The sequence below is a fragment of the Aureobasidium pullulans genome, assembly GCF_000721785.1.
Source record: "Aureobasidium pullulans EXF-150 unplaced genomic scaffold scaffold_37, whole genome shotgun sequence".
NCBI lineage: Eukaryota > Fungi > Ascomycota > Dothideomycetes > Dothideales > Saccotheciaceae > Aureobasidium > Aureobasidium pullulans.
The window spans coordinates 147,731-171,179 of NW_021941057.1; the positions used below are offsets into that span (position 1 = coordinate 147,731).

Sequence of the window (23,449 nt, forward strand, 5' to 3'; positions counted from 1 at the left end):
TGCTTCAGCGGAAGATTCCACGAAAGACGACACAAGAGAAGCAGGGAGCCAAGAGAGGATCGAGCAAATGGAGACCCTGGAGAACCAAACCTCAAACGATGAAACAGATCCAGAGGCAACAGTACTTCAAGACGAACAATCCGAACCTCTGAAACACCCACAACCAAACCCAGGACCACATGCGCAACAATCCACCCAATCAACAGCAATAGCTCTCCTAGCAACCTCCCCAATTTCAATCTCCCACCTCAGCCAAATAACCCTCCATCAGATCCAACAACTACATCCATCCATGACCCTCACAAAAGCCCAAGAACTCACCCATACCGCTCTCTCCCACATCCACATCTTCCAACCTCAATCTCTTCAATCTCTGATCTCCACAATCTCCACCTTACCTTCCTACTTCCTCAACCCAAGCAACAAAAGCTTCGACAGAAAATTGGCAATCGTACTCGATTCCGCCAGCGCATACTTCTGGGAAGACAAACATTCCATGGGAGAGAGGCAAGGGCGGGGAAACGTAGGGAAATATCCAGCTCTGGCCGCAGTGTCGAAGAGAGTTTCCGCTACTTTGCAAGCGCCTATTTTCTTCAGCACTGAGAATATCTCTCCTGTCACCACTGGCATCGCATCCAACTCGGGTACAGCGGAGACAATGATGGCATTACGACCATCTCTACCGCCTCCATGGTCAACGCTACCCACTCTCCATCTCGTAATTTCCCGCCCTTGGATCCCCGGTTTCAACAAAGACACAGATGCACAAACAGCGATAAGAGAGACCGAAAGAGAAGACAAAAATAGGCAGGGGAGGATCAGGGAAGTTGGCTTCAAAGTTTCCGTAAACCGATACGGGAATGAAGGATGCATGTCCACCTCTCATCCATGCCAATCTTTCACCCTCAACATCACAAACCACGGTGTCGAGATTGGTTGAAAAGCGAAGCAGAACAAGAGGTGAGGAAGAGGATAGGACCAAAGTAAAAGAAATTCGCTACAAGTAGATATGTAGATATACCAAGTTCTTTTTCACACACACACACAAGAAAAAAAGGAGGCATCTCACAAGAAGAAGCATAGAAAGGAACCATGATCACGAAAGGAAACCCCAAACAACGAGAAAGAATTGCAAATAGTGAAAAGTTTTCGAAAAGTGTGGATTTATCATCTGCATATCAAAAAAGAATCTGCATATCTGCATATCGAAAAAAAAAAACCAAGAAGAAAACACTAACGCTAGAAGGCAAGCATAGGAGCAGAAGCAACAAATAGTGCAAAAGTGCAAAAAGCCACCCACCCAAGTTTTTGGAAAGAGAAGAGAAAAGAAAAAAGTCCATCTACAAGAACGTCCAGCGCAAGAGTAAAGATGATGATTGCAAGTTCGCATGCGCCGGAACCATGAATCGAGAGAAAAAGAAAAAGAAAAGAAAGGTAGCAAAGAGGTTTCGATGGTCGTGGTAGAGTGTGACGTGAGGAAGGGTAGAAGCTTCGTCAGCTCGAAGTGGGCGCAGAGAAGCAGAGAGGAAAGAGGTGTAGAGTAAAAGAGGACATGAACAAGTCGGAAAAGTCGGAAGAATCGGGAATAAGCGGCGGGTCGTGAAGAAGTGAAGAAGCAAAAGAAACATGCGGTTTAGAGGCTCGATCATCAAGCTTCATGCTCATCACCAAAGGGACTCTGCCCTCTAGGCTGCATATGCTGACTCTGTCTGAATTTTCCTTTCGGCAAGCTGCCCCTACTCGACGCTGTTTCCTCAATCACAGCTGAAAGACCACCAGGTGTGCGTTTAGGGTTTTGTGGTGGTGAGATGGAAGCAGAATCGGCGAAGGGAGAAGCGTCATATTCTGCGTCCGGTGTCGTTGTTTCCGAAGACGCAAGCGGTGATGATACGTTTGGTTTCGTTTGTGCTGGGCTTGCTGTGGCGAAGGAGTCGGGAGAGACGGGAAAGCGGCCCTTGGGTTTTGGTTTTCCGCCCACAGTGAGAAGAGTGGGTTTACCATAACTTGCACTGCTAAGTGTTTGTTGTGAGGAGTCAGAGCCAGAAGAGCCCAGTCTGACGGAATCGCTGGAGGCAGGCATGACGATGTTCAATTTCCTGCCACTTGCACTGCGGTTGAGCGGGTTCGCAATTTCTTCGGCTGGGGTGCTGTTGGGAGGTGTGGAGGTGGGTGTTCCGCTGTTTCCACTCTTCACGCTGACGACGTTTGCTTTTCCGCGAAGGACGGTTTGAGCGGGCATGGGGTTGATGACTGCATCGTCGCGGTACGTTGCAATACTGCTGCGGGCGAGCGAGGGAGTGATGCTGGGACGGCCGAAGAAGGTGCTGCGGTTGTCGAGGGAGGAAGTATCCGAGTATGTGGAATCGCGGAGGTCTTGAGGGCGGAAGAAGAGGGCTTCTCCGTTTGAAGAGCCACCGCTCACAGGAGGGCCATGAGCGGCAGGGATTGGAGGGACCGGGGGAACGTGTTCTTCTCTGCCATCTCTGTTCATAACGCCCGGGATATAGGCGATGGGGATGAAGTTGGAAGCACGGCTGAGAATGCTGTTGGCGACAGAGTGCACAGTGTGTACGGAGGCGCGTTCGGAGCGTTGCATGTTGAAGGCGGATTTGCGGTCTTCGGCCTGATCCTCCTCTTCCCATTGATCCTCCAACTTGATACGGCGCGGTCGGATTACTTTCCAGTAAAAGAAGAAGACCAATACGCCGACGACGATGATACCGCCAATGACTCCTCCAGCGATGGCGCCGACGTTAGGGCCGGAGTGGTGAGAGCTGCCATCATTCGATGTGACGCAGGTTGTGTATGCGCAAGTGTCGCAAGATTGAGGTACCAGTGAGCAGACTTTACCTCCCGAACATGACGGGCAAGAAGGTGTTGTTCCAGGACAGTCGACGCAGTTACGTTTGAACAGGTTGTGCAATGCCTTTTCTACATGAGGATGCACTGATAATAGAATGTCAGTATGATGCATCATGTTGTTGACCAACAGGTCCAGAAGGGAAACACAAGATCCGCACCATTCGAGAAAGAGGAAGAATCCATAGCCACGAGGCTTGTCGAGCTCAAAGCTCTTTGTTGTGTGGGAGATTCGGAAGAGTGAAGGAGGCGGCGGCGTCGCAATCTCGGGGCAACAAGAACGACAAGGCGCTGAACAAGGAAGAGTTGCTTTGTTCCCTTTGTGCCTTGTAGCAGACGGAGTAATTAATCAAGGAGGCTGGTCGTGTAACAACGCGACGGGTTCACACAGATGGCGAGGGGTGGATAGCCTTTGTTATCGCGAAATGGACCACTTTCAACGGCCGGCGCGAGAGAGAGGGGAAGGGTGAGCGAAGTCGTAAGAGAGTATGAACGAAGTATAAAACACACACGACCTGCGCAGCTGCAAAGAAGAAAGAGAAAGCGAGAGTGAGAAGAAACAGCAAAAAAACGAGTGACTGCTGTCGAGGTTAATACAAGGTTGTTATTAGTGCTGGCCCTTGTCGTGGTAGATCCGATGTGTTGCGCAAAGGATGGAGCAGACAGGGCCCAGGGGAGTTTGTCGACGGAGAGTGGACTCAGTGGAGGATGCAGCCAAGAAGACCCACAAGGCCTCGTGTCTCGTCCTGTCTATTCTGTTTCCGACCTTTCCCTATCGAGTCTAGCATCTCTCGGTCCCTGATCCGGCGTCTTCAATCTCTCACAAGCCGAGCCATGCAATCCATCAAAGCCATCCATACCACATTATCAATCAAGTCAGCCATTCGACAACTGATCATCCACCATCAACGTCGATTCCAAACGCCCACTCTCACACCTCATACAAACAACAATGTCATCATCCCCCAACGACCCCAAACACCAAGAAATCTACAACAAACTAGCATCCCAAGACGCCGCACCCTTGCCTCTGAAAAAAGTCCTCGCCAAAGAACAAGCGGATTTTGATTGTTTGAGCTGTAGGGTGATGGGTAAGATATTCCTGCTCTGTACTTCCAAAGAGCTATCTTTTACTGATCTTTCTTGGTGGTCTAGGAGCCACGGCATTCGGCACATTAGGAGCATATACATATTGGTCCGGTCACAGAGAATTGCGCACCAGAGAAGCGGAAATTATGAAATCTGGATCTAGACTTACCATGGCTGCACGACGACTGGGTATCACTGGGTTAAGTGGTATGTTGGTTGGTTTGGGATTGTGGAGGGCGTTTATGTAAAATTGCCTCTTCCGACTCTTTGGTCCTCACGTGAGAAAGCAGATGGGAGAAGTTAGGATCAGAGGTTCGAGAAAGAGTGTATACTAGCAGAATTTCGAGTGAGACCAGGTGGTATACGATAGTGGAAGGTGGACATGTAAGATCACGGCTACTTGCAATGTCCTCATGGGGACCTGCATATGAAGAGCTTCAAGAACTCGGGTTGAAAACAAAACTGTCAGCAGCCTCATATGCACATGCAAAGAAACATGTCATCCAGGCACCACTGCAGCTCAACACGGGAAGACACGGTAAGAAAGATGAAGATGACGAAGAAAAACTTCTCGCGTTGATTCATTTCAAGTAGGGTGTAGATCACCAAACTGAACATTGTATATATGAAAAGATCGAGACATCAACCATGCAGCAGGGTCATTCCTCCAGGCCGATAAGAAAAGTACCGCATTTGGTATGTATTAGGGAAAAAAACAGCCAGCCATCTCATATGCCGCACGCTGTTATGCAAAAGACCAGAAACATGAGATTCAGAACAAGGCGGAATGTGAAGCCTGAACCAGCATGACAAGAAACAAAGAAGGACAAAAGGGACATCTCGTAATTCATTACTTCCTTGATCTCCCCGAAGATCGCAGACAAAGGAAAAGAAGAATGATCTAACAAGAACTAATGGGTATTTGGGGGTGTGTTGTATGATGCGACGCAGTGCAGTGGCAGAAAGAAGAAAATCGCAGAATCAATCCAGGGAAGAAAAGCTCTTAGACATGTCTTCCCCTCTTCCCTCCACGATCAGAACCATCTCTTCCGTTATTGCCAAATGATAGGCCGGAGATGTCGAAAAAGTCGCCCAAGTTTTTGCGCTTGGAGCCGGCGCCTGAGCCAAGGGAACCTAGGTTCACAGAGGCTATTCTGTTGGAGTTTGAATTGTTGGAGCGGTTGTGGTTGTGATTGTTTCGTCGTCTGGGGTGTACTTCGAGTCGGACTGGATTATTTGTGTTGGATGTTGTTGAGTTAGGAGAGTCGGAGGGTATGCTGTTTGTGCCATCCATGTCGACTTCTCGGTCGTGGTGTGGAGGGGGGTATGCCATTGAGGAGCGAAATGAGAAAGTGTCGGATTGAGGGACTGTGATGTCTGAGCGCAGAATTTGTGGCTGCTGTTGTTGCTGAATAGGCTCAGAGTTGATGATGACGGGCTCTGGTTGAGGTTGTGGTTGTGGTTGTGGTTGTAGTTGTTCTTGTGGAGCGGTCGGTTTCCTCGCAACCTCTGGGCTAGAACTGCGGACGGGCTCTTCTTGTTCCTCTTCCTCGTCTTCGCTTTCGCGACCTCCAGAAATGCCTCCGTCGAAGCGTTCGGTTGCCCATTGCCTCACTCTCCAACCTTCACCGTCACCGAGGCCAAGATTTTCCTTGTCGAGGAAGGACAGCAGATCGTCCAGTGCATCTTGGTAACCAGCAGCTCTTGATCTTGCCTGCTCAGACGCAGCATTCTTGTATAGATTTGTGACGGAGAGAGCGGCGGCTTTGAAGGCCGACAGGAGTTCTTCGGGGGGCTGTTGGGTGCGACGAGGCGAGGTGCGCGGCAGCGATGTGTTGAGACTGCGCATCGAATCCATCGTCGCCGAATGAGAGGTTTATCAATATCGAGAGGGTAGAAGACTGCGAGAGGTGGAAGCGTCGTGGTTGCACAGCCAAGATGGAGGACGGTGATGTGGTCGATGACTGAAGAAAGAGGAAGGATTTAGGCGGGGTCTGGCCGAACTTTCGCTATCCGCCTTGGAGGGGAAAGAAGACCCTGACGTCGTCTTGCGAAAGTCGCTCTGTTCTTCGATTCTCTCGACAAGAAAGAGAAGACGAAGCTGTGGAAGCCGTCGGGAGAGTCGAGAGCTTGTGTTGCAAAGAAACTCTTGTCGTTGGTGAGAAGCTGACCAAAGACGACGGTTTATCAATCTTTCTTTGTTCGTTCATGGAAAGGCAGCGAAGTCGACGTTTGGCACGTGCACCCATCATTGTCATTTATCCCGAGTCGCATATGTACAATAGCATGTGCTGAAACGCTCATGCATATTTATGCACATCAAGACCCGATGACCTCTATTAATCTACAATCCTACAGTCCATCAAGAAACTTGCACACCGCCTCGATAACCTTCTCAGCCTGCTCTTGCTGTACCCAGTGTCCCGCATGTGGAATGAACGTGCTACCTCGGAAGTCCGCACAACTCTCCTTGTAGCCGTCTAGAGCACCAGGCTGCTGATAATTGCCCCAATCCTGTTCGCCGCTGATGAAAGCACAAGGAACCTCAATCTTCCTGCCTGCAAACAACACCATGTCCGCTTTTTGTGCTTTTGATGAGCTTGTCTGCGCTCTGTACCAATTCAATCCGCCCTGAAAGCCAATACGCTGCCATTCCTTGACGTAGACGTCGAGGTCCGAGTCGGATAGCCATCTCGTCGTTGCTGTTTCATCTTCGCCCTTCATCATGCTGGCCACTGTTTCTGGCATACTGGTGTCTTTTGGCATGATATAATAGTTTGGCATCTTTCCCAGTTCTGCAGCTGACCATGACTTTAGAGGTGTCGGGTCATTGCCTGGCCAGTCGGCAGATTTGAGGTGCCAGTATCCTCGCAGGAATTCGTGTAGTCCTTGCGATGGCGTTTCCCAGTCATTTGCAGCACCCGAGGTCGAATTGTACCATTTGTAGTGCTTCCTAGGAGGATCAAGTTTCGCAAGTTCGGCTTGTGTATCTGGCTTAGCTTCCGAAGTGGATCCTGGATTCGTGATGGGTTTTCCTGAAGCCTTTACATCAAATAACGGGGTTGGAGGCGCATGATGGGGATGTGACATCTGGACACAGCTCTTGAACATATCAGGTCGCATCAGAGGCGCCATGGCACTGGAAACTGCACCGAAATCGTGTCCGATATGACAATGCACTACCTTGTGGCCCAATGCGTAGACCAAGCATACGAGATCTCTCACAAGGTTTGTCATGGTGAATTGGTTCAAGTCGACCTCATCAAATGGTCGTGTATCCCAACCTGTGGTCCTGCCATATCCGCGCTGGTCTGGTGCAACGACATAGTAGCCCTTGGCTGCCAGTGCCGGCATGATTTTTCGCCATGAGTAGGCGAGCTCTGGAAAACCATGCGTCAAGAGAATCAAGGGCTTGTCCTTTTGGCCAGCAGAAATGACGTGGAATACCAGGCCACAGGAGTCGTTGCAATCAATGTATGATTCTTCGATGCCTTCGGGCAAAGGAAGAGGCTCAAGTGATGACATATTAGCAGCACCTGTGCTTAAATGCAGGTTGTATGAATGGCTGAAGGTTGGAGATGAGTATTTGATAGAATATGGAGATGCATGTCACGTCAGAGAGGAGTCAACAGGGTCCGCAGCTTTGCCGAGGTTGCGAATCAACATGTGAGCGTGCTGAGCGTATCCACCAAGGATATGGTCGCAGATTTGGCGTATGTCTATTGCTACCCATGGGTGGTTTGAGGGTCTGGTGCCTACATGAGTTATCGTTCATCTTGGGAGGACTTCATATACTGTAGTTGAATCCAGCGACCACATCCGGAAAGAACACAGCGAAAGAGGTCTTGAGTCGCGTCGTTGTCCCAGGAACCCCACTGATCTATGTATGGTATCTTGATTACTCTTCATCAGCGTATCAGGAATTCCTCGGAGGGACTCATGGAGATCAACCTGGTAGGAGCGGCGTATGGAGACGGATCAACGGACTGATCAGCAACCAAGTTCCAACTCAGCGGTTTTGGAATGCAACAATGTTGAAGGTTGCTTCCACATCGGATGTTGTCTCCACGAAGAACTCTCGCTCAAGGATAACTTCTGATGTCTCGTGCTGTTTCTTTGTATGTTTTCAGATCAAATTTCGGCCTTGACAAATCCATGCGCGGAGGCTTCGAAAGTCGGCCAAGAACAGACAGATCTGCATGACGAATGCTTGAACAAACCATTGGACCGAGCAGAACAATAAGACTGCGATGCGCAGTCGCGGTATGGCGAACAAGACTGAACTTTGTGGAAGAGCTGTGACAGCAATCAAGGAACTGTAAGACACAACATTCCTCCAAGCGCCACTTCCATCAGCTAAACGGGGAGTCGAGTGGACGGTAACAAAAGGTCGTTGTCGCATCTCAATCCCATTCGCGGTACACAGCGCACGGACCGTCATCAGATCCACACTCGGGCGGGATCGTCATGGGCTGGAAGTTGCGAAAGCTTGTGGGAGATGTCGAGGAGGCATGTTGGAACGGTCGAGTTGAGTCTTCGCTTTTCCTCCTCGCTCCTTAGCATCTTCGAGTCGCTATCCATTACGAGTATTCTTGTGCGCCAGGACAGCCAGTTTCACGACTTGCACAGCGCTTGCAGCCTTGTCCAAGTTTTTACCTGACTTCCAATCAAAAGGCTTCCCCACGTCATGTTTGCTTTGTGACGCGCTGGAATCTGTGGCCATTGGAACAAAGTCGCAACTCCGTCTCAAGACGCACAATTACGACCAAGCCATTCCTAGAGACATCAATTGAGCGATAGACGCTCCGCCGTCAAGATGCCTTTATTCAATCGCAAGCGCGCGAGCTCGCAGCCGGTCAGTTCCGTCGACATGCAACATGCACCGTCGTGACAAGTACTCACAACAAATGCAGCCGCAACCACGAGGCCCTCCCCCCAGTTCGTCGGCCGCGATAGCAGCGAGCGCCGCTTTTCTTAACAAGTCTCCGTCGACCGCTTCCCTATCATCCGCCGCCGCAGCAGCGGCCCTTCGTTCCCAGACTTCCTCACCAGAACCTATCGGATCCATCCAGACCAAGCGCATGGTCAGGAGAGGTTCCCAGTCCTCGACAGGAAGTGGTGCTATCATGGGCGGCAATCCTAGAAACAGCATGGTCAGACAGACTAGTAATTCGTCCATGTCGGATCGAACCTTCCGATCCCCTTCTCCTGGCGGCAGGCGACAAGACGCCGTATCGCCTGCGCCCGACGCTCCTCCCGTACCCGCTATCCCAAAGAATCTGGTCAAGACACAGCGAAGAGCTGCTAGTCTCGACGTCCCAAACCGCATCAGCTTACCGAGTCCGAGTACCCCAAGAAGCGCTCAGCGCAATACTAGTGTTGACAGAAGCGGAAGGCAACTGAACTTGCCCAGAATGCCTGAGCTGAAAAGAGAGGACAGCAACGGCGTCAACTACTCACGCCCAATGAGTCCTGCTCGTGCCGTTTCTCCTCCACCCCGCCCAAATTCGAGTGTAGGATGGTTCACCTCGCCCAAGGTCAGCAATGGAACTCCTCGCGGAAACCCCGTCCCAGCAAGGCCTCAATCAGCCTTGGACTTTTCGTCCCCGGCAGCCAAGAAAATACAACAGGACGTCCAGAATGCCGCAAATGCGCCCGTCAAAAAGAACAAGAAACCCGTTACCGAGGGCGCTCGTCTGGCAAATGGCACCATGAACACGGCTCCAACAGGTTCCGCTATGCGCACTGCACCACCTGAGCCCGTCCAGGCCCAATCGCAACTTTCGCAGGCAGATACGACTCCGAAAAAGAAGAAGAGAACGACCGTCGTGCCTCCTGTGGACACTCAGGCTTCTGATGGTGCTTCTCTAACTCCTGTAAATCCTTCTCCAAGCACTGTTTCTTCAGCTAGTCCAAGTTCTCCTCGCGCTGCTGGTGGTATTTTGCACAAACAACCATCTGTTGTTCGCGAGGACCCTGAAGCTGAAGCCACTGCCGAAGTTCAGTCCACGCCTCAAACCACTCCCAAGGCGGCTCCGAAGAAGCACAACTTCATGAAGTCGCTTCGTGACACTCCAGCTACTATCACAACATCTGAAGGTGCAGTACAGGCATATGTCGCTCCTGGAGGCACCCGCCCGAGGGCCGTCAGTCTAGACGTTCCGAGAGGCAATGGTCAGCGTGCAAGTTCCTCAAGCCCTTCGCGCAATGTCCATGCCCATTTCGTTGAAGGCTCGTCACTTGCGACACCTCTAAGTGTCAGACATCAGCCCCCTCCTCGGTCCATCTCGCCCATGAAATCGGCCCTTAGACAGTCTCCGGCTTCATCTGTTAGAAACATCTCGCCCAACGTCGGCATCAATGGTGGCCCTAGAGCTCCCCCTAGCGATACATCTGACACCATGTCCATGACTTCACAAGATGGCATCAAACAAACAAAGAGGAAGAAGAGTGTTCGCATCAGCGAAGATGGTAGTGTTCCAGTCCCACCGGCTGCCGACCCAAATGGAAGAAGGGAGCTCTCAGGATCGTGGGCAAACGACGACATTAATGAGATCATGAAGCCTCGATCGGCGCTTCCATCCTTCAGCAGTGTCAGAGGTCGCAAGCAACAGCAAGCAGAAGTGCCCGAAAAGGTTACCGAGACTGTGTCCTCTAGTATGACCAACAGTGCAAGCACCTTGCCAGACCATCGCGAAGCTTCCAACGATGAACTTGTGGGCGCCGTGCTCGCTCAGCATTACGCTCAAAAGGGCAAGCAGGCCGAAACTCAGGCACCTGTTTCAAGCGAACCACTGCCTCCACAAGTCACAAGCAAAGAAACATCGGCCGACATGTCTGACTCGGCCTACTCAGAAGACGAAGGTGAATTGCAAGCACAGCCGTTCCAAGCCGAAAAAGCACTCGCCAACGACGAGAAGACATCTTCCAGTCTGGCAGCAGAACCCTCGAATCATCGTGTAGAGGCTCCTGAGGCAAATCCCATTGAACTCGCTGTACCTGATCTCGCCATTCAACCTCCCACGCCAGGAGTCGAAGAGGAGCCAGAACCTTCCCTGGAAGCAGTCACTGTGCAAAGACCTGTACTTAAGCAGCGCAACAGCATGCCTGGAGCTTGGGACGAGTGGGAAGAGTCGAAGACTGCAGGACCTTCCAGACAAGCCATCCGCGACGAAGCTCTGATGTCTGAAAACGACTCTAGCGATGAAGATGAAGATGTAACTTTGCAGCCAGCACAGACTTCAGTTGACGGCCATTCGCCGATACTGCAACCTATTTACGAATCCGACTCTGATGTGAGTGAGGACTTTGCAGATGCTGAAGAGGATCTCTCTGAACTCGGTCATGGTGGTTTCGCTTCTCTGGACGCGATCGTCGAGAGCCCTGTCACTAAGCCTGCAGCTGTAATCCCCAGCCCTCCGGTCAGTCCGGCTGTCGCGCTTCCACCTTCGAGAGCCATGCCTGAAGCATCTACACTTACAGAGGAGCAGCTCATGAACGACAATACTGACTGGAACTCGGCGACCGCATACTGGAGCAGTCTGAGCAGGAAGAAGAAGCTGGAGCTCGAAGCCGAAGCGGAGGCTGCGATTACCGTCCCTGTTGTTGAGTCTGCGCCCAAGCCTAAGAAGAAGAAGCAGTCGGTTGATCAACTGGATATAACAAATCCTACGACATTCGCACCTGCACCCGTCTCCCCTCGCGACGATCCCTTCGAGCCTGAGGAAGAAGAGCAACCGCGTGCGCCTGCATTACGTAAGTCAATGCGCAACTCCGGAGAGTCTGAGCGCACATCTGGTGAGACTTATATGCGCAAATCAATGCGTGGTCCTCCTCCGCAGGCAGCACCTTCTTCTTCGTCCTCCAACGAAACGCACATGCGCACTTCCATGCGTGCTGGAGGATCTGCCCGCTCCGACGGTGGTTCTATGAGAACTTCTATGCGTGGTGACGCAGGCTCGAAGCCTGCCTCTAAGAGAGTTTCAGGCCCTCCTGGTCCAGCTAACATACCTGGAGCCGGTTCCGCAGCCGCAGCCGCAGCCAAATTGCAGCCCGCACAGAAACCTACTAAGCCAGTTGTTGCTCCCCTTCCTGCCTACGATTCGGACTCCGAGTCCAGCTTCAAGAAGAACAAGCGTCGTGGTTCCGTCTCGACTGTTGACTCAGTTGGCAAGTACACGATGAAGCGCTCAATGCGCTCTGGTTCTGTAGATGCGGGGCCGCCGCCGCCGCCTGCTGAACGTGGCAGACAAGTGGCCTCGCCCGCCAAAGCTGGAAGTGGCAGATTCAGTCTGCGCTCGCTTTCTCCCACGGGTTCGTTCATGGGTCGTAACAATGGTGAACAGCTCAGACAGTCCTTACGAGGAGCACCTGTCGATAACACACCCACCATGCGTGGAAAGAACAACCGAGCCTCGCGTGATGCCAAAGCCTCGTCAGGATTCGGCATGTCCGGGTTTGGCAAATCGAAGCCTGCACCTGCGCCAGCACCAAAGAAAAGCTCGGGCGGTTTCAGATCTCGATTTGCGGACAGTGACGATGAAGACGATGCTCCTCGAGGTGGCTTCCGCAGTCGCTTTGCCGACTCTGATGAGGAAGACTCTCCTGTTGGCCCTCCCAAGCAGATGCCGTCCAACCTCGCGCCAGTCCGCGGCATTCCCAAGCGTAGAGGCCAAGATTCAGATTCCACCGATCTGTCCGACTCTGAAGACGAAGCTCGCACTGGTACGAAGAAGGCTGTTGCTGGGAGAGCCAGCACTAAGCCTGCTGTCCCTAGTCAATCTGACATCGACGCAGCCATGGAGATTGCCAAACGCAACGTTGCAGCCATGAACGGTGGTCGTGAACCAGGGGTACCTCAACCACCACCAGTCCCAGCAAGCCCCAGTGCACCTAGACAAGAAGTGCCTCTCACCCCCACTCGCCGGAAAGGCTTCCTCGGCAGCGTCCTCCGCCGAAACAGCTCCTCCGTGGTACCGACCTCGCCAGTCGACTCCCAACACCCCCTTACGCCAACTCTCCGCAGTCCGGCCAAACAACCCAAACTCCAGCGCCGCACTACACCGCAGAACTGGCCTTTGCCTGCCACGCCTAATGATGATGCCGCTGCAGAAACCAGGCCCACTACTAGCGATGGCGTGCCTGCGATGAAGAAGACTATGCGCCCGGACATGAACAGACGCAGCATGAGCGGCAACGATCTGAACCGCATGGCCAACGGGGGAATTGTGGCCAGCACTGCGACCAAGAAGAAGAAGTTCTCAGGCTTGAGGAAGTTGTTTGGATTGAACGACTGAGGGATATGATGAAGATAGGACACCAACAGAACAGAGGGACCGGGATATAATCAGATGTGGATGCAGAGGAAAGGAAAGAAAGATGGATGGATGGATCGTGGTTTCATTAATGTATAATCCTGGTCAATTTTTCTTTTTTCTTATTTTGTCGTCCATCACCAAAAAGATGGACTCAGAATATGATGCGCTGTTCGTTTGTTTGGGAAAGAATGATACCAAATGTTTTTCTGTTTTTACCATCGTTTCTTGTCGATTCTCTTTATCTTGATCGAAAATATTCATTCTTTACCACGGCCTCTTTGACGACAATTCGACTATACGTCTTTGTGTAACGCCTCTCGTCTTCGAATCTCGAACTGCATCATCTTGACACATTTTCTTCCCGAAGCATCGAAGAACGATTGCCGTCCCTGACACGGACCCCTACGGCACATGGCAAATCTGTCACAAAGATGTCAACATCACTCTCGGCGAGATCGTGGGCAGAAACATCGCGGAATTGCCTTCGGAATGGAAAAGGTCGGCCTTGCTCTTCTGATTGGTTGTCACATCCGAGCTGTCAAGAAAAGCTTGGACGTTTCCGAGACCGCTCGGTGGTGTGGCCAATCACAGGATTCGAAGTCTCGATATCGACTCGGCTTTCAACCCAGCACGTCGTACGCTTGCAACAGGGGGTGGACCTGTGCTTGATAATGATGCGGAAACATCTAGTAATCGGTTGTGCTGGGTCTGGGATATATAGGGAGGATGTCCCCCTGTCGGATGGAGCACCAAACTGTTCTTCCACGTTTTCGCCATCTCTAGAGCCATTCCTAGGAGTGTATTACGCTCAGGCTTCCAATCATGGCTGAGAAAGAGGTGTGTGGAAAGAATTGAACTTTCTAGATGATTAACTAATATCTTGTTGCACAGATCAACGGTCTTCCAGTCTACCGACCTGATGGCCGTCGCCTCGGTGTCGTATTCGAAAACATCACAGTCACTGGTGTAGCAGCGGAGGAAAACACAGTCACAGATTTCGCTCAAGTACTGGAGAACATTATCACATTACCCTACCAAGCTGTCAAATTGTTCGCTGGCAACCGAAGGAAGAACGTCCGCAATCTCATCCAGGATGTTTCTGGTGTCGTCAATCCTGGAGAGACTCTGCTAGTACTCGGAACACCTGGAGCTGGATGTTCGACTACATTACGAGCTATTGCTAGCGATATCGAAGCCTTTGTCGGCGTTGAAGGAGAGGTCCAATATTCGACCATTTCCTCTGCTGAGGCGAGGAAGCTGTACAAATCGGAGATCGTTTACAACAACGAGGAAGACAACCACTTCCCCAAGCTATCTGTCGGAAACACAATAGACTATGCCCTGGAGTTGAGGAAGCCGGCGAAGGATGAAACATCCAAAGCAGACTTCAAGGATAACATGCGAACGAAGCTTCTCGAGAAATTTGGCATCTCTCACACCATCAAGACAATTGTCGGAAACTCTTTCGTCAGAGGTGTTTCTGGTGGCGAGCGCAAGCGTGTTTCTTTGGCTGAGGTCTTGACAACAAATCCAGCAGTCGCTTGTTTCGACAACCCATCTCGTGGTCTGGATTCTTCATCAGCTTTGGCTTTCTGCCGTTTACTCAAGGATATGTCGAGGCAGACTGGCATGGCGAACATTGTCACTATGTACCAGACCGCCGAGTCCATCTATCAAGAATGCTTCGATCGCGTACTTGTTCTATACAAGGGTAGAATGATCTTTTCTGGAAAGACTGGAGATGCACGTCAATACTTTATTGATATTGGTTACCACTGTGAGGCTAGACAGACTACTCCGGATTTTCTGACTGCCGTCACCTCTGTGACCGAGAGAACCGTTCGCAGTGACCACGTTGGTCCGGTACCTTCGACACCTGACGAATTCGCGGAAGCGTTCAGGAACAGCAGATTCTACTACGAGCTGCAGGGAGACATTGCCGCATACCGCTCCGAACATGCTTCGACTCCAGCTTATGTCAACGACTTCAAGGCCGAGGTTCAACGTGTACGCGCATCCGGTGTCTCGAAGTCGGCTGCCGAGCCACACTCTCTGCCTCAGCAGATTGTGACTGGCATCAAGCGCCATTATCAACTCACCTGGGGTGACCGCAAGACTCTCTACACCCTTCTCTTGCTCAACGCTGTCAACGCTGTCATCACCGGCTCTGCTTTCTACATGGCTCCCAAGACTGCCACTGGCTCTTACGAGCGCGGTGGTGCCATTTTCTTCTCGCTGATCTACTTCTTCTTGAACGCACTTGCCGAGACTCCCGCTACAGTGCTTTCTCGCTCCATCGTAGTCAAGCAGAGAAAGCTGGGCCTTTCGCATCCCTCAGCATATGTCCTCTCACAGACCATTGCCGACCTTCCTATTTCGCTTTTCCAAGCCCTGGTATTCTCTTGCTGCTACTATTTCATGCTTGGACTGGGCAAGACGGCTTCTCAATTCTTCATCTTTTCGCTTATCGTCTGGGTCCACTATGGCGCCACCAGCGCTCTCTTCCGCATGATTGGCGCTTTGGCACCGAATCTCAACCTTGCGTTGTTGATGGCTGGAGCTGCCATTCCTCCTTGCTTGACTTACTCTGGTTTCGCTCCTCCATGGCCGACTCTGCACGCCTGGGGCAGCTGGATTCGTCGCATTTCACCTTCGCCTTGGGCTCTGGAAGCACTTATGGGTAATGAGTTCTACGACATTACTCTTTCTTGCACCGATGCGCAGATGGTTCCTAGCGGTCCTGGATACGACAATCTCGCATATCAAGGCTGTACTCTTCCCGGCTCTGTCAAAGGTAGCCCAGACGTTCCTGGTTCGACCTACTTGTCTCTGACTTACGACATGTCGAGAACTCACCTGTGGAGAAACTTCGGCATCATCATTGCTATGTGGTTTATCTACACCGTTGTTGCTGCTGTTGGTTTGGCATACACTGCTCGCGAGCAAGGCGGTGCCAGTGGTCACGTCTTCAAACGTGGCGCCCAGACCGAGACCATGCCTACGACTGCCAACTCTAGTGGCATGACCCTTGGTGAGCAGGATCTCGAGAAACAGCCCAGCCGTACTGCCCACAATCTTGGAACCGATCCCGTTTCTTCTTCCTCCTCCAGCACCATCTTTGACGACAATGTCAGCGAGCATGTCAAGACTGATACCTCCGGATCTTCTTTCACCTTCGAGGATGTCAGCTATTTCGTCAATGTCGCTGGTGCAGAGAAGCAGCTTCTCCAGAATGTCACTGCTTACGCCCGTCCTGGTCAACTCACTGCCTTGATGGGTGCTTCTGGAGCTGGTAAGACCACTCTCTTGGACACAATCTCTCAGCGCAAGAGCGAAGGAAGAGTCGAAGGCGCCATGCGTCTTAACGGACAACCTCTCGATGCCACCTTTGGAAGATCTTGCGGCTTTGCCATGCAGCAAGACGTCCACGAACCCTTCTCCACCGTCCGAGAAGCCCTCCAATTCTCTGCCGAACTCCGCCAACCCGCCAACGTCCCTTACGAAGAGAAGATGCAATACTGCGAATATATCATTGCACTTCTCGAACTCGGTCCCATTGCTGATGCCCTGATTGGAACTCCTGGTGAAGGTGGTCTCGGTGTCGAAGAGCGCAAACGCGTCACCATCGCGGTCGAACTCGCTGCCAAACCGCCTTATCTTCTTTTCTTGGACGAACCTACCAGTGGACTTGACTCCCAAGCCGCGTACTCTGTCGTCTACTTCCTCCAAAAGATCGCTCGTGAAGGCATCCCTATCATCTGCACTATCCACCAACCTTCCGGTGTGCTCTTCGAAATGTTCGACCATGTCCTGCTTCTCGCGCCCGGCGGTCGCACAATCTACTTTGGCGAAACTGGCAAAGATTCAGCCAGGGTTGTCGAGTACTTTGATCGTTATGGCGCTCATATGAATGCATCGGAGAATCCTGCCGAATTCATCATTTCTACTGTCTCTGGTGCTGATAATTCTGCCGTTTGGCATGACAATTGGCTGCAATCTCCTGAAAAGGCAAAGGTCGAACAGACGATTCAGGTCATCAATGAGAAGACTGCTGTGAGGGCTGAGTCGACTGCTGCTAGTACTGGACAATTCGCCATGCCGCTGTGGCCGCAGGTCAAGGCTGTTACCAAGCGTCACTGGATTTCGGTCTGGCGTGACGGCAGCTACAACTTCAGTCGCTTTTTCAAGTTCTTGTGGTGCGAGCTTTTTATATCATTCACTTACTTTATGGTCAAAACGGATATCCAGGGATTACAGAACAATGTTCTCAATCTTTTGATCATCGTTCAGATCATCCCGGCCATCGCACCCGACCTCCAATCTATCTGGTTTTCCAAATGGCAGATATTCGAAGGACGCGAACGCAACGGTATCTACTCCTGGAAAGCTCTGACTACTGCCATGCTCACCGTCGAGGTGCCATACATGCTGGTCGGTTTCACCCTGATTTACTTCTGCATGTACTGGACCGTTGGCTACACCAACGAAACAACAATTGCGGGATATGAATACCTCCAATTTGTAACTTTGGGGTTGTTTGCCATGTCGTGGAATTTCCTCCTCGCGACCATGTTCTCCAATATGCAAACCTGTGGTCTTGCTTCTGCACTCTTCTGGAATATCCTCATGATTTTCAATGGCACTTTGATCCCGCATGCCTCTTTGAATGACTTCTACCGCAATTGGCTGTATTGGCTCGATCCTTTCCGCTGGTTCTTCGGTGGCAGTGCTGCCAATTTGCTGGAACCTGTTCCAGTCAACTGCTCTGCCAACGATCTCGCTCGCTTCGACCCTCCTGCCGGTCAGACCTGCGCTGCATATGCTGCAGACTATCTGGCTCGCAGTACGGGCTACTTGGTCAACCCTGATGCCACGAGCGATTGTGGATACTGTCCTTACTCCACCGGCTCCGAATATGCGGCGACCATGGACTACAAGTACAGTCAACGCTGGAGAGATTGGGGCATCTTCCTCGTGTTTGCTTTGGTGTCTAATGTCGCTCTGATATTCGCAATCACCTGGTTCACTCGCGTACGTGGGAGACAGACCAAGAGTGCTTGAGTCTGATAATTCTGTGGCCTTGATTTGTTGTTGTTTTTTTTGGGTTTTCGCTTTCTTTTGCATTTTTTCACAATATACCCTTGTAGACTTTTTATAGATGATTTGGAGTTGCGAGGATGGTGGATAGAGATGCGGGGATGGAATAGATCATTTTGTTATCGAGATTCCCTTTACCTTTCTGTCTAGTCACTATACTTGTCAAGATCCTGTACGAGTGCTTATCGTCGTCGGTGTCCGTAAAGGACATGCAAAAGACATGACCCTGGCTGCTGTGCACGTACCACATGCCACCTCAGATACGTCATAGGCTGCATTCGTGCCATGAGTTCTCCATCCTTCTATCGCGACAAAGAACCAGATACAAAGACATGAAAAGATCGGAGAGAGCCTGGGCGATTCGAGATTTCATAGGAGCCAATATGTAGATGATAGGCAGAAGATTGAGGCTCGAAAATGGCTTGGACAGAGTTTCAGGGACTCCTCTCAAACGGGAGCGGGATGAGCCGGAGGGGGAAGCAGCTGCCCTTGGAGGTACCCTTGAATAGAACATGACGACCTGCTTGTCAAGAGAAGAAGAAGGACAAATTCAACTATCGCTATCGAGAATCCATATCGCAGTGCAAAGCACACAAAGTCACAGCTCGCATGCCGACTTGAAGATAGACTACCCGGCTTCTGGGCCATCAATCGTCTGCTCTGACTGGTCTACTGACCTTCCCCATCGCTTGAAGCTATCGACACTCGAGGTGCATACAAAGGACCAACAATAGCATCATGTGGAACAGCTTGTCCAACTTTGCGCAAAAGGCGCAGGTCTTTGTCGACCAGAACCTGCAGCCGGCCTTGAACAACCTCGCGCCCTCGGACAACCGCTCATCCAAGGCCGCCCTCTTCCGTCACCAGTTCCGTCTGCCAGATTCGCAAAATCCCCTTTACGAGATCACTGCCGAACTGACCTTGCCGCCTAAGACGCCCTCGTCATCCAAGTCACCGACCGATACACCACGCAAGAGCCATGAGCAGAGAAACAACTGGGATCGCGAACGTGGAAACCACTACGTCGGTCGCTTGCATCTGTCTGAGAAGTTCCTGTGTTTCTCGACGCAGAACTCGAGCTTCTCGCCTACTGCTAGCACTTCGTTGTCTACTGTCTTCACTGGCCAGACCAATGGAGCTGGCCCTGCTGGCAATGGCTTCACACTCCCTCTATGCGCTGTGCGTCGTGTCGAGCGTCTGCACAGTCAGAGCTACATGTTCGCCCTGTCTATCACTACATGGAATGGCTACCCTGCTGCGGATGAGAAGAACACAAAACACACAGCCAAGACTGCTCCTCCAGCACCAAAGCTCACTATCCAGCTGGCTGGCAGTAGAGTGCAGTGCGAGAAGTTCTGTGACATGCTGAAGAAGGGTCTACGTGAGGGCATGCGTGAAGTCGATGGTATGCGCAAGGTCGTGGGAGAGTGCTACTCCGAGTACATGCTGGCTGCTGAGGCCAAGCGTCGCAATGAGAAAGACGCTCCTGCTGAGAAGTTGATCGACGATCAGAATCCTGAAGAGCAGTTGAAGCCTCCAGATGCTGGTTTGGGTATGCAGTTCCGCTATCCTGGTGACCCAAAGAAACTCAGAGACAAGGGCAAGATGAGATTGTGGTACGAGTATCTACGAGGTAAGGCGCATCTATTCTTGACTACTATGGAAACACTACTGACGGCACGTAGAAAATGGCCGCAATGCCACTCTTGTCAGACAACCAGATCTCCCTCGGCTCGTGAGAATTGGTCTACCGAACAGACTTCGTGGAGAAGTGTGGGAGCTCACATCAGGCTCCTTCTACCTACGAATGCAACAACCCAAGCTCTACCAGGACACATTAGCAAAATACGAGGGCCAACATTCGCTCGCTATCGACGAGATCGAAAAAGACCTGAATCGCAGTCTGCCCGAGTACCCTGGTTTCCAGAGCGAAGAAGGCATCGGCCGCCTACGCCGCGTTCTCACTGCGTACAGTTGGACCAACCTCGAAGTTGGTTACTGTCAAGCCATGAATATCGTTGTGGCTGCTCTGTTGATCTATCTCTCCGAAACCCAAGCTTTCTACCTTCTAGCCATTCTTTGCGATCGTCTCCTACCAGGCTATTACTCGCAAACCATGTACGGCACTCTCTTGGATCAACGAGTCTTCGAATCACTTGTTGAGAGAACATTGCCCATTTTGTCCGAACATCTAGCCAAATCAGACGTCCAACTCTCAGTCGTTTCGCTTCCATGGTTCCTCTCCCTCTACATCAATTCAATGCCCCTCATGTTCGCATTCCGTGTTTTGGATGTTTTCTTCCTTGAGGGCCCCAAGGTCTTGTTCCAAATTGGTCTGGCCATTCTCAGGGTCAATGGAGAGGAGCTTCTGGACGCCACAGACGATGGTACTTTCATCTCTGTTCTCAAATCATACTTTGCTCGTCTCGGCGAGTCGGCCCACCCCAGATCCGAAAACCCCAAGCTGAGAGCTGTCACAAACTTCCAAGCGCTCATGGTTGTTGCTTTCAAGGAGTTCTCTGGCATCACACAACAAAGTATCTCCGATCTCAGAGCAAAGCACAAGGATGCTGTACTCGACAATATCGAGTCCTTCGCAAAGCGCACATCCATCAGAAATCTTGGACCTGAGAGCAAGAAGTTGAGCACCCTCGATCTTGGTTTCTTGTACGACAGATTCTATGGTGTGCTCTACGAAAGACAGCAGAGGATGGAAATGATTCAACAAGAGCAAGAGCGCAAGGCAAAGGCTGCAAAGACCAAGGCTTCAGAAATTGTCAGTGGTATTCCTAGCAATGTTGAGAAGGGCAGAGTCGGTCTTGGTCCCAGTCCTACTGAGATGGATTACGACAGCTTCAGAGAGTTCCTGGCTGGTCTTGCCAGATGGGCGATCACCGACTCGCCTAGCTCGCCCGCCAAACAAGACTCGGAGAAGAACGGAGGATACTTCAGCAATACTTTCCGCGCTCGCTCTGTGTCGTTGTCGCCTTGGGGTTCTGGACCCGAGCCTACGGATCACGAGTTTATGAAGCGTCTGTTCAAGTCTTGGGACACTGACAATTCCGAAGCTCTCAACCTGCAGAAGGTCGTGGCCGGCTTTGCCCGCATCAAGGGCCCTCGCGACATCATGTCCAACATCAGCTACTTCTTCGATCTCTACGATGACGACAATGATGGAAAAGTCGATAGAGAGGGTATCCTACGCATATCAGAGGCTTTGCTCTTCTTGTCGAGGCGAGGTGTCATTGGAGTCACACCTTCTGCATCCTCAACCAACCTTGCCGCACAGGCAGAACTCGGACCTGACGGTATGCCGATGAAGGTCAACAAGGATGAACAGTTCTTGAGCAGCATTTCGGCTTTCATTAGGAGATGTTTCGAGTATGCTGACCCTGATCAATCGCCCGATGGCACCGAACAACCCTCCACCGACGCCACCGCGAAGACCGAGAAAGAGTCTGAAGACTCAGTATCGGCTGCAGCAGACAATCTCAATTCCTTCAGTATTGGTGACGATGACGATGATGAGGATGCTGAGGAAGATCTAGTCAAATTCGATGAAGACGAAAAGACCAACCCAGAGAGCACAAAGCCGCAAGACGATGATAACACCTCAGTACCATCCATCACCAAGACGCCTGTAACGCCGATCAGCAATGCTCCATTCAGCTTCGGTCAGACAACACCGAGCAAGAACGCGAGCGCCAACAAGGCTCTCGACCCCAACCACCCTTTGTTCATCACTCTTCCCACCTTCCGCATGCTCATCCTCGCCGATGAAGCGCTCGAGACCTTCTTCGACTCGGGCTTCCCTAACTCCTTCCATCTCGCCGATGCACCTCTGCCCGCCGGTACCGTGTCGACCGCCAACCTCACTACTTTCAGCAACCTGCCAGCCAAGGTCAATCTGCCCGTACTCAGCCCCGGCGGACCTGGAGCAGGTGTCATGGCACCCGGAAAGGGACTTCGTGGTATGCTCGACAACATCGTTACGGATGGTATGCGTGTGGCCGCCGAAGTCCGCCGCCGTATGGACGAAGCTCAACGTGAGATCGACCGTGGCGCTTCTACTCGTGGCACAGAGTCAGATGACGAAGAGGAGGATGAAGGTGGTCGTGATTTGCTGGAGGGCGCCGAAGTTGATGCTGCCGCTCCCCCACTACCGCCTGCACGTACCGAGAGTATTGATGCTGCCGCCGAGAAGACAATGGCACAAGAGGTGGAAGCTGCGAAGATGGACAAGGGCAAGGGAAAGGCGAAGGAAATTGATGATATCCAGAAGAGTACGGTGTTTGAGCGATAGATTCCTTATGACTATAGCTTTGAATTGGAGTTTATGAGATTGAAGACAAGATGTCGTCGTTACATGGTAGAACAAGTGAAACGATAGCGGTCTGTGTCCTTTTGGTACTTGGTGTTCGGGGCAAGCGGCTTTTGGTTGTCGTCGTCGGTTTCTTTTCTCCACGCTCGAAATCCGAAACCCTTCTCTCTTCCAGCTTTATTTTGGCGCATCGTTTTTTTTTGGTTTCTCTCGCAACAACAGTGCATCATCAAAGTAAGTGCTATTCTCTTCTCTTCTATCTCTCTATCCTCTGCGCGCATACCAGCACAGAACGTGCCTGTCAAAATGCAACACGCTTTCCAGATCTGCCGAAAGGTCCACTGAGAGTCCGCAACACGTCTGGATTTCAGCACTTTCGATTTCGCATCCCGAGCACACGCTACACTGATGATTACTGCCTGTCAAAATGCAACATGCTTTTCCATCCTGTTGAGATGTCCAATGAGAGTTTTCGATGCTTCTTGCTCTTCTTTGGACATTCTCTGGATACTGGAAAGTATGTTGCATTTTGATGGGCGGTTTTCGTCAAGGTGATGGGGGCCTGGGAGAGCTGATGCTGATGGGGTCTTGCTCGACCCCTGGTGTAGGTATTACTGGACCTGGACCATGCTCGCAATGGCAGTGCTGAGGGTCAACATGCTTGTGAAAATGCAGTAGGGTTTTGGGATATGGTTGGATGTCCAGTGAGAGTATGGTTTATTCCTGCTCTCACTGGACATTCGAGTATATCTCAAAAATATGCTGC

The 23,449-nt window shown here is 51.4% G+C and overlaps 8 protein-coding genes across 8 annotated transcripts; 4 read left to right on the forward strand and 4 right to left on the reverse strand.

Annotated features, from left to right (window-relative positions):
• Nucleotides 1–1,018: 1,018 nt before the first annotated feature.
• M438DRAFT_154226 (uncharacterized protein) lies at nucleotides 1,019–1,519 on the reverse strand. Its single transcript, XM_029898992.1, has one exon. It carries the CDS (start codon nucleotides 1,388–1,390, stop codon nucleotides 1,097–1,099), a length of 294 nt encoding a protein of 97 aa, XP_029755267.1. The 5' UTR covers nucleotides 1,391–1,519; the 3' UTR covers nucleotides 1,019–1,096.
• On the reverse strand, nucleotides 1,157–3,500 carry M438DRAFT_306975 (uncharacterized protein). The gene is made up of 2 exons (XM_029902282.1): nucleotides 3,021–3,500; nucleotides 1,157–2,946 (listed from the first exon to the last, which is right to left on the reverse strand). The coding sequence occupies exons 1-2, from the start codon at nucleotides 3,043–3,045 to the stop codon at nucleotides 1,649–1,651; spliced, it is 1,323 nt and encodes a 440-aa protein (XP_029755268.1). The 5' UTR covers nucleotides 3,046–3,500; the 3' UTR covers nucleotides 1,157–1,648.
• Nucleotides 3,501–3,705: 205 nt separating this feature from the next.
• On the forward strand, nucleotides 3,706–4,599 carry M438DRAFT_328903 (uncharacterized protein). The gene is made up of 2 exons (XM_029903227.1): nucleotides 3,706–3,950; nucleotides 4,015–4,599. The coding sequence occupies exons 1-2, from the start codon at nucleotides 3,812–3,814 to the stop codon at nucleotides 4,194–4,196; spliced, it is 321 nt and encodes a 106-aa protein (XP_029755269.1). The 5' UTR covers nucleotides 3,706–3,811; the 3' UTR covers nucleotides 4,197–4,599.
• M438DRAFT_350023 (uncharacterized protein) lies at nucleotides 4,520–6,116 on the reverse strand. The gene has a single exon (XM_029906532.1). It carries the CDS (start codon nucleotides 5,804–5,806, stop codon nucleotides 4,952–4,954), a length of 855 nt encoding a protein of 284 aa, XP_029755270.1. The 5' UTR covers nucleotides 5,807–6,116; the 3' UTR covers nucleotides 4,520–4,951.
• Nucleotides 6,117–6,166: 50 nt separating this feature from the next.
• On the reverse strand, nucleotides 6,167–7,512 carry M438DRAFT_350025 (alpha/beta-hydrolase). The gene has a single exon (XM_029906533.1). It carries the CDS (start codon nucleotides 7,471–7,473, stop codon nucleotides 6,301–6,303), a length of 1,173 nt encoding a protein of 390 aa, XP_029755271.1. The 5' UTR covers nucleotides 7,474–7,512; the 3' UTR covers nucleotides 6,167–6,300.
• A 997-nt stretch (nucleotides 7,513–8,509) lies between these two features.
• On the forward strand, nucleotides 8,510–13,541 carry M438DRAFT_409811 (uncharacterized protein). Its single transcript, XM_029910040.1, has 2 exons — nucleotides 8,510–8,803; nucleotides 8,862–13,541. The coding sequence occupies exons 1-2, from the start codon at nucleotides 8,765–8,767 to the stop codon at nucleotides 13,242–13,244; spliced, it is 4,422 nt and encodes a 1,473-aa protein (XP_029755272.1). The 5' UTR covers nucleotides 8,510–8,764; the 3' UTR covers nucleotides 13,245–13,541.
• Nucleotides 13,542–13,923: 382 nt separating this feature from the next.
• Nucleotides 13,924–18,475, forward strand: M438DRAFT_369777 (uncharacterized protein). Its single transcript, XM_029908126.1, has 2 exons — nucleotides 13,924–14,102; nucleotides 14,157–18,475. Exons 1-2 carry the CDS (start codon nucleotides 14,088–14,090, stop codon nucleotides 18,324–18,326), a joined length of 4,185 nt encoding a protein of 1,394 aa, XP_029755273.1. The 5' UTR covers nucleotides 13,924–14,087; the 3' UTR covers nucleotides 18,327–18,475.
• A 401-nt stretch (nucleotides 18,476–18,876) lies between these two features.
• M438DRAFT_306986 (GTPase-activating protein GYP5) lies at nucleotides 18,877–22,830 on the forward strand. The gene is made up of 2 exons (XM_029902283.1): nucleotides 18,877–19,995; nucleotides 20,048–22,830. The coding sequence occupies exons 1-2, from the start codon at nucleotides 19,101–19,103 to the stop codon at nucleotides 22,663–22,665; spliced, it is 3,513 nt and encodes a 1,170-aa protein (XP_029755274.1). The 5' UTR covers nucleotides 18,877–19,100; the 3' UTR covers nucleotides 22,666–22,830.
• Nucleotides 22,831–23,449: the final 619 nt, after the last annotated feature.

What these genes read in the sequence shown, in the direction of transcription:
- M438DRAFT_350023 (XM_029906532.1), bottom strand. Translation starts at nt 5,806, where the DNA reads ATGGATTCGATGCGCAGTCTCAACACATCGCTGCCGCGCACCTCGCCT.
- M438DRAFT_306975 (XM_029902282.1), bottom strand. Translation starts at nt 3,045, where the DNA reads ATGGATTCTTCCTCTTTCTCGAATG. An exon ending in TTCTTCCTCTTTCTCGAATG is followed by an intron (nt 2,947 to 3,020) that starts GTGCGGATCTTG and finishes TTCTATTATCAG; the next exon opens with TGCATCCTCATGTAGAAAAG.
- M438DRAFT_350025 (XM_029906533.1), bottom strand. Translation starts at nt 7,473, where the DNA reads ATGTCATCACTTGAGCCTCTTCCTTTGCCCGAAGGCATCGAAGAATCA.
- M438DRAFT_306986 (XM_029902283.1), top strand. Translation starts at nt 19,101, where the DNA reads ATGTGGAACAGCTTGTCCAACTTTGCGCAAAAGGCGCAGGTCTTTGTC. An exon ending in GTGGTACGAGTATCTACGAG is followed by an intron (nt 19,996 to 20,047) that starts GTAAGGCGCATC and finishes GACGGCACGTAG; the next exon opens with AAAATGGCCGCAATGCCACT.
- M438DRAFT_154226 (XM_029898992.1), bottom strand. Translation starts at nt 1,390, where the DNA reads ATGCGAACTTGCAATCATCATCTTTACTCTTGCGCTGGACGTTCTTGT.
- M438DRAFT_328903 (XM_029903227.1), top strand. Translation starts at nt 3,812, where the DNA reads ATGTCATCATCCCCCAACGACCCCAAACACCAAGAAATCTACAACAAA. An exon ending in TTTGAGCTGTAGGGTGATGG is followed by an intron (nt 3,951 to 4,014) that starts GTAAGATATTCC and finishes TTGGTGGTCTAG; the next exon opens with GAGCCACGGCATTCGGCACA.
- M438DRAFT_409811 (XM_029910040.1), top strand. Translation starts at nt 8,765, where the DNA reads ATGCCTTTATTCAATCGCAAGCGCGCGAGCTCGCAGCCG. An exon ending in AGCGCGCGAGCTCGCAGCCG is followed by an intron (nt 8,804 to 8,861) that starts GTCAGTTCCGTC and finishes CAACAAATGCAG; the next exon opens with CCGCAACCACGAGGCCCTCC.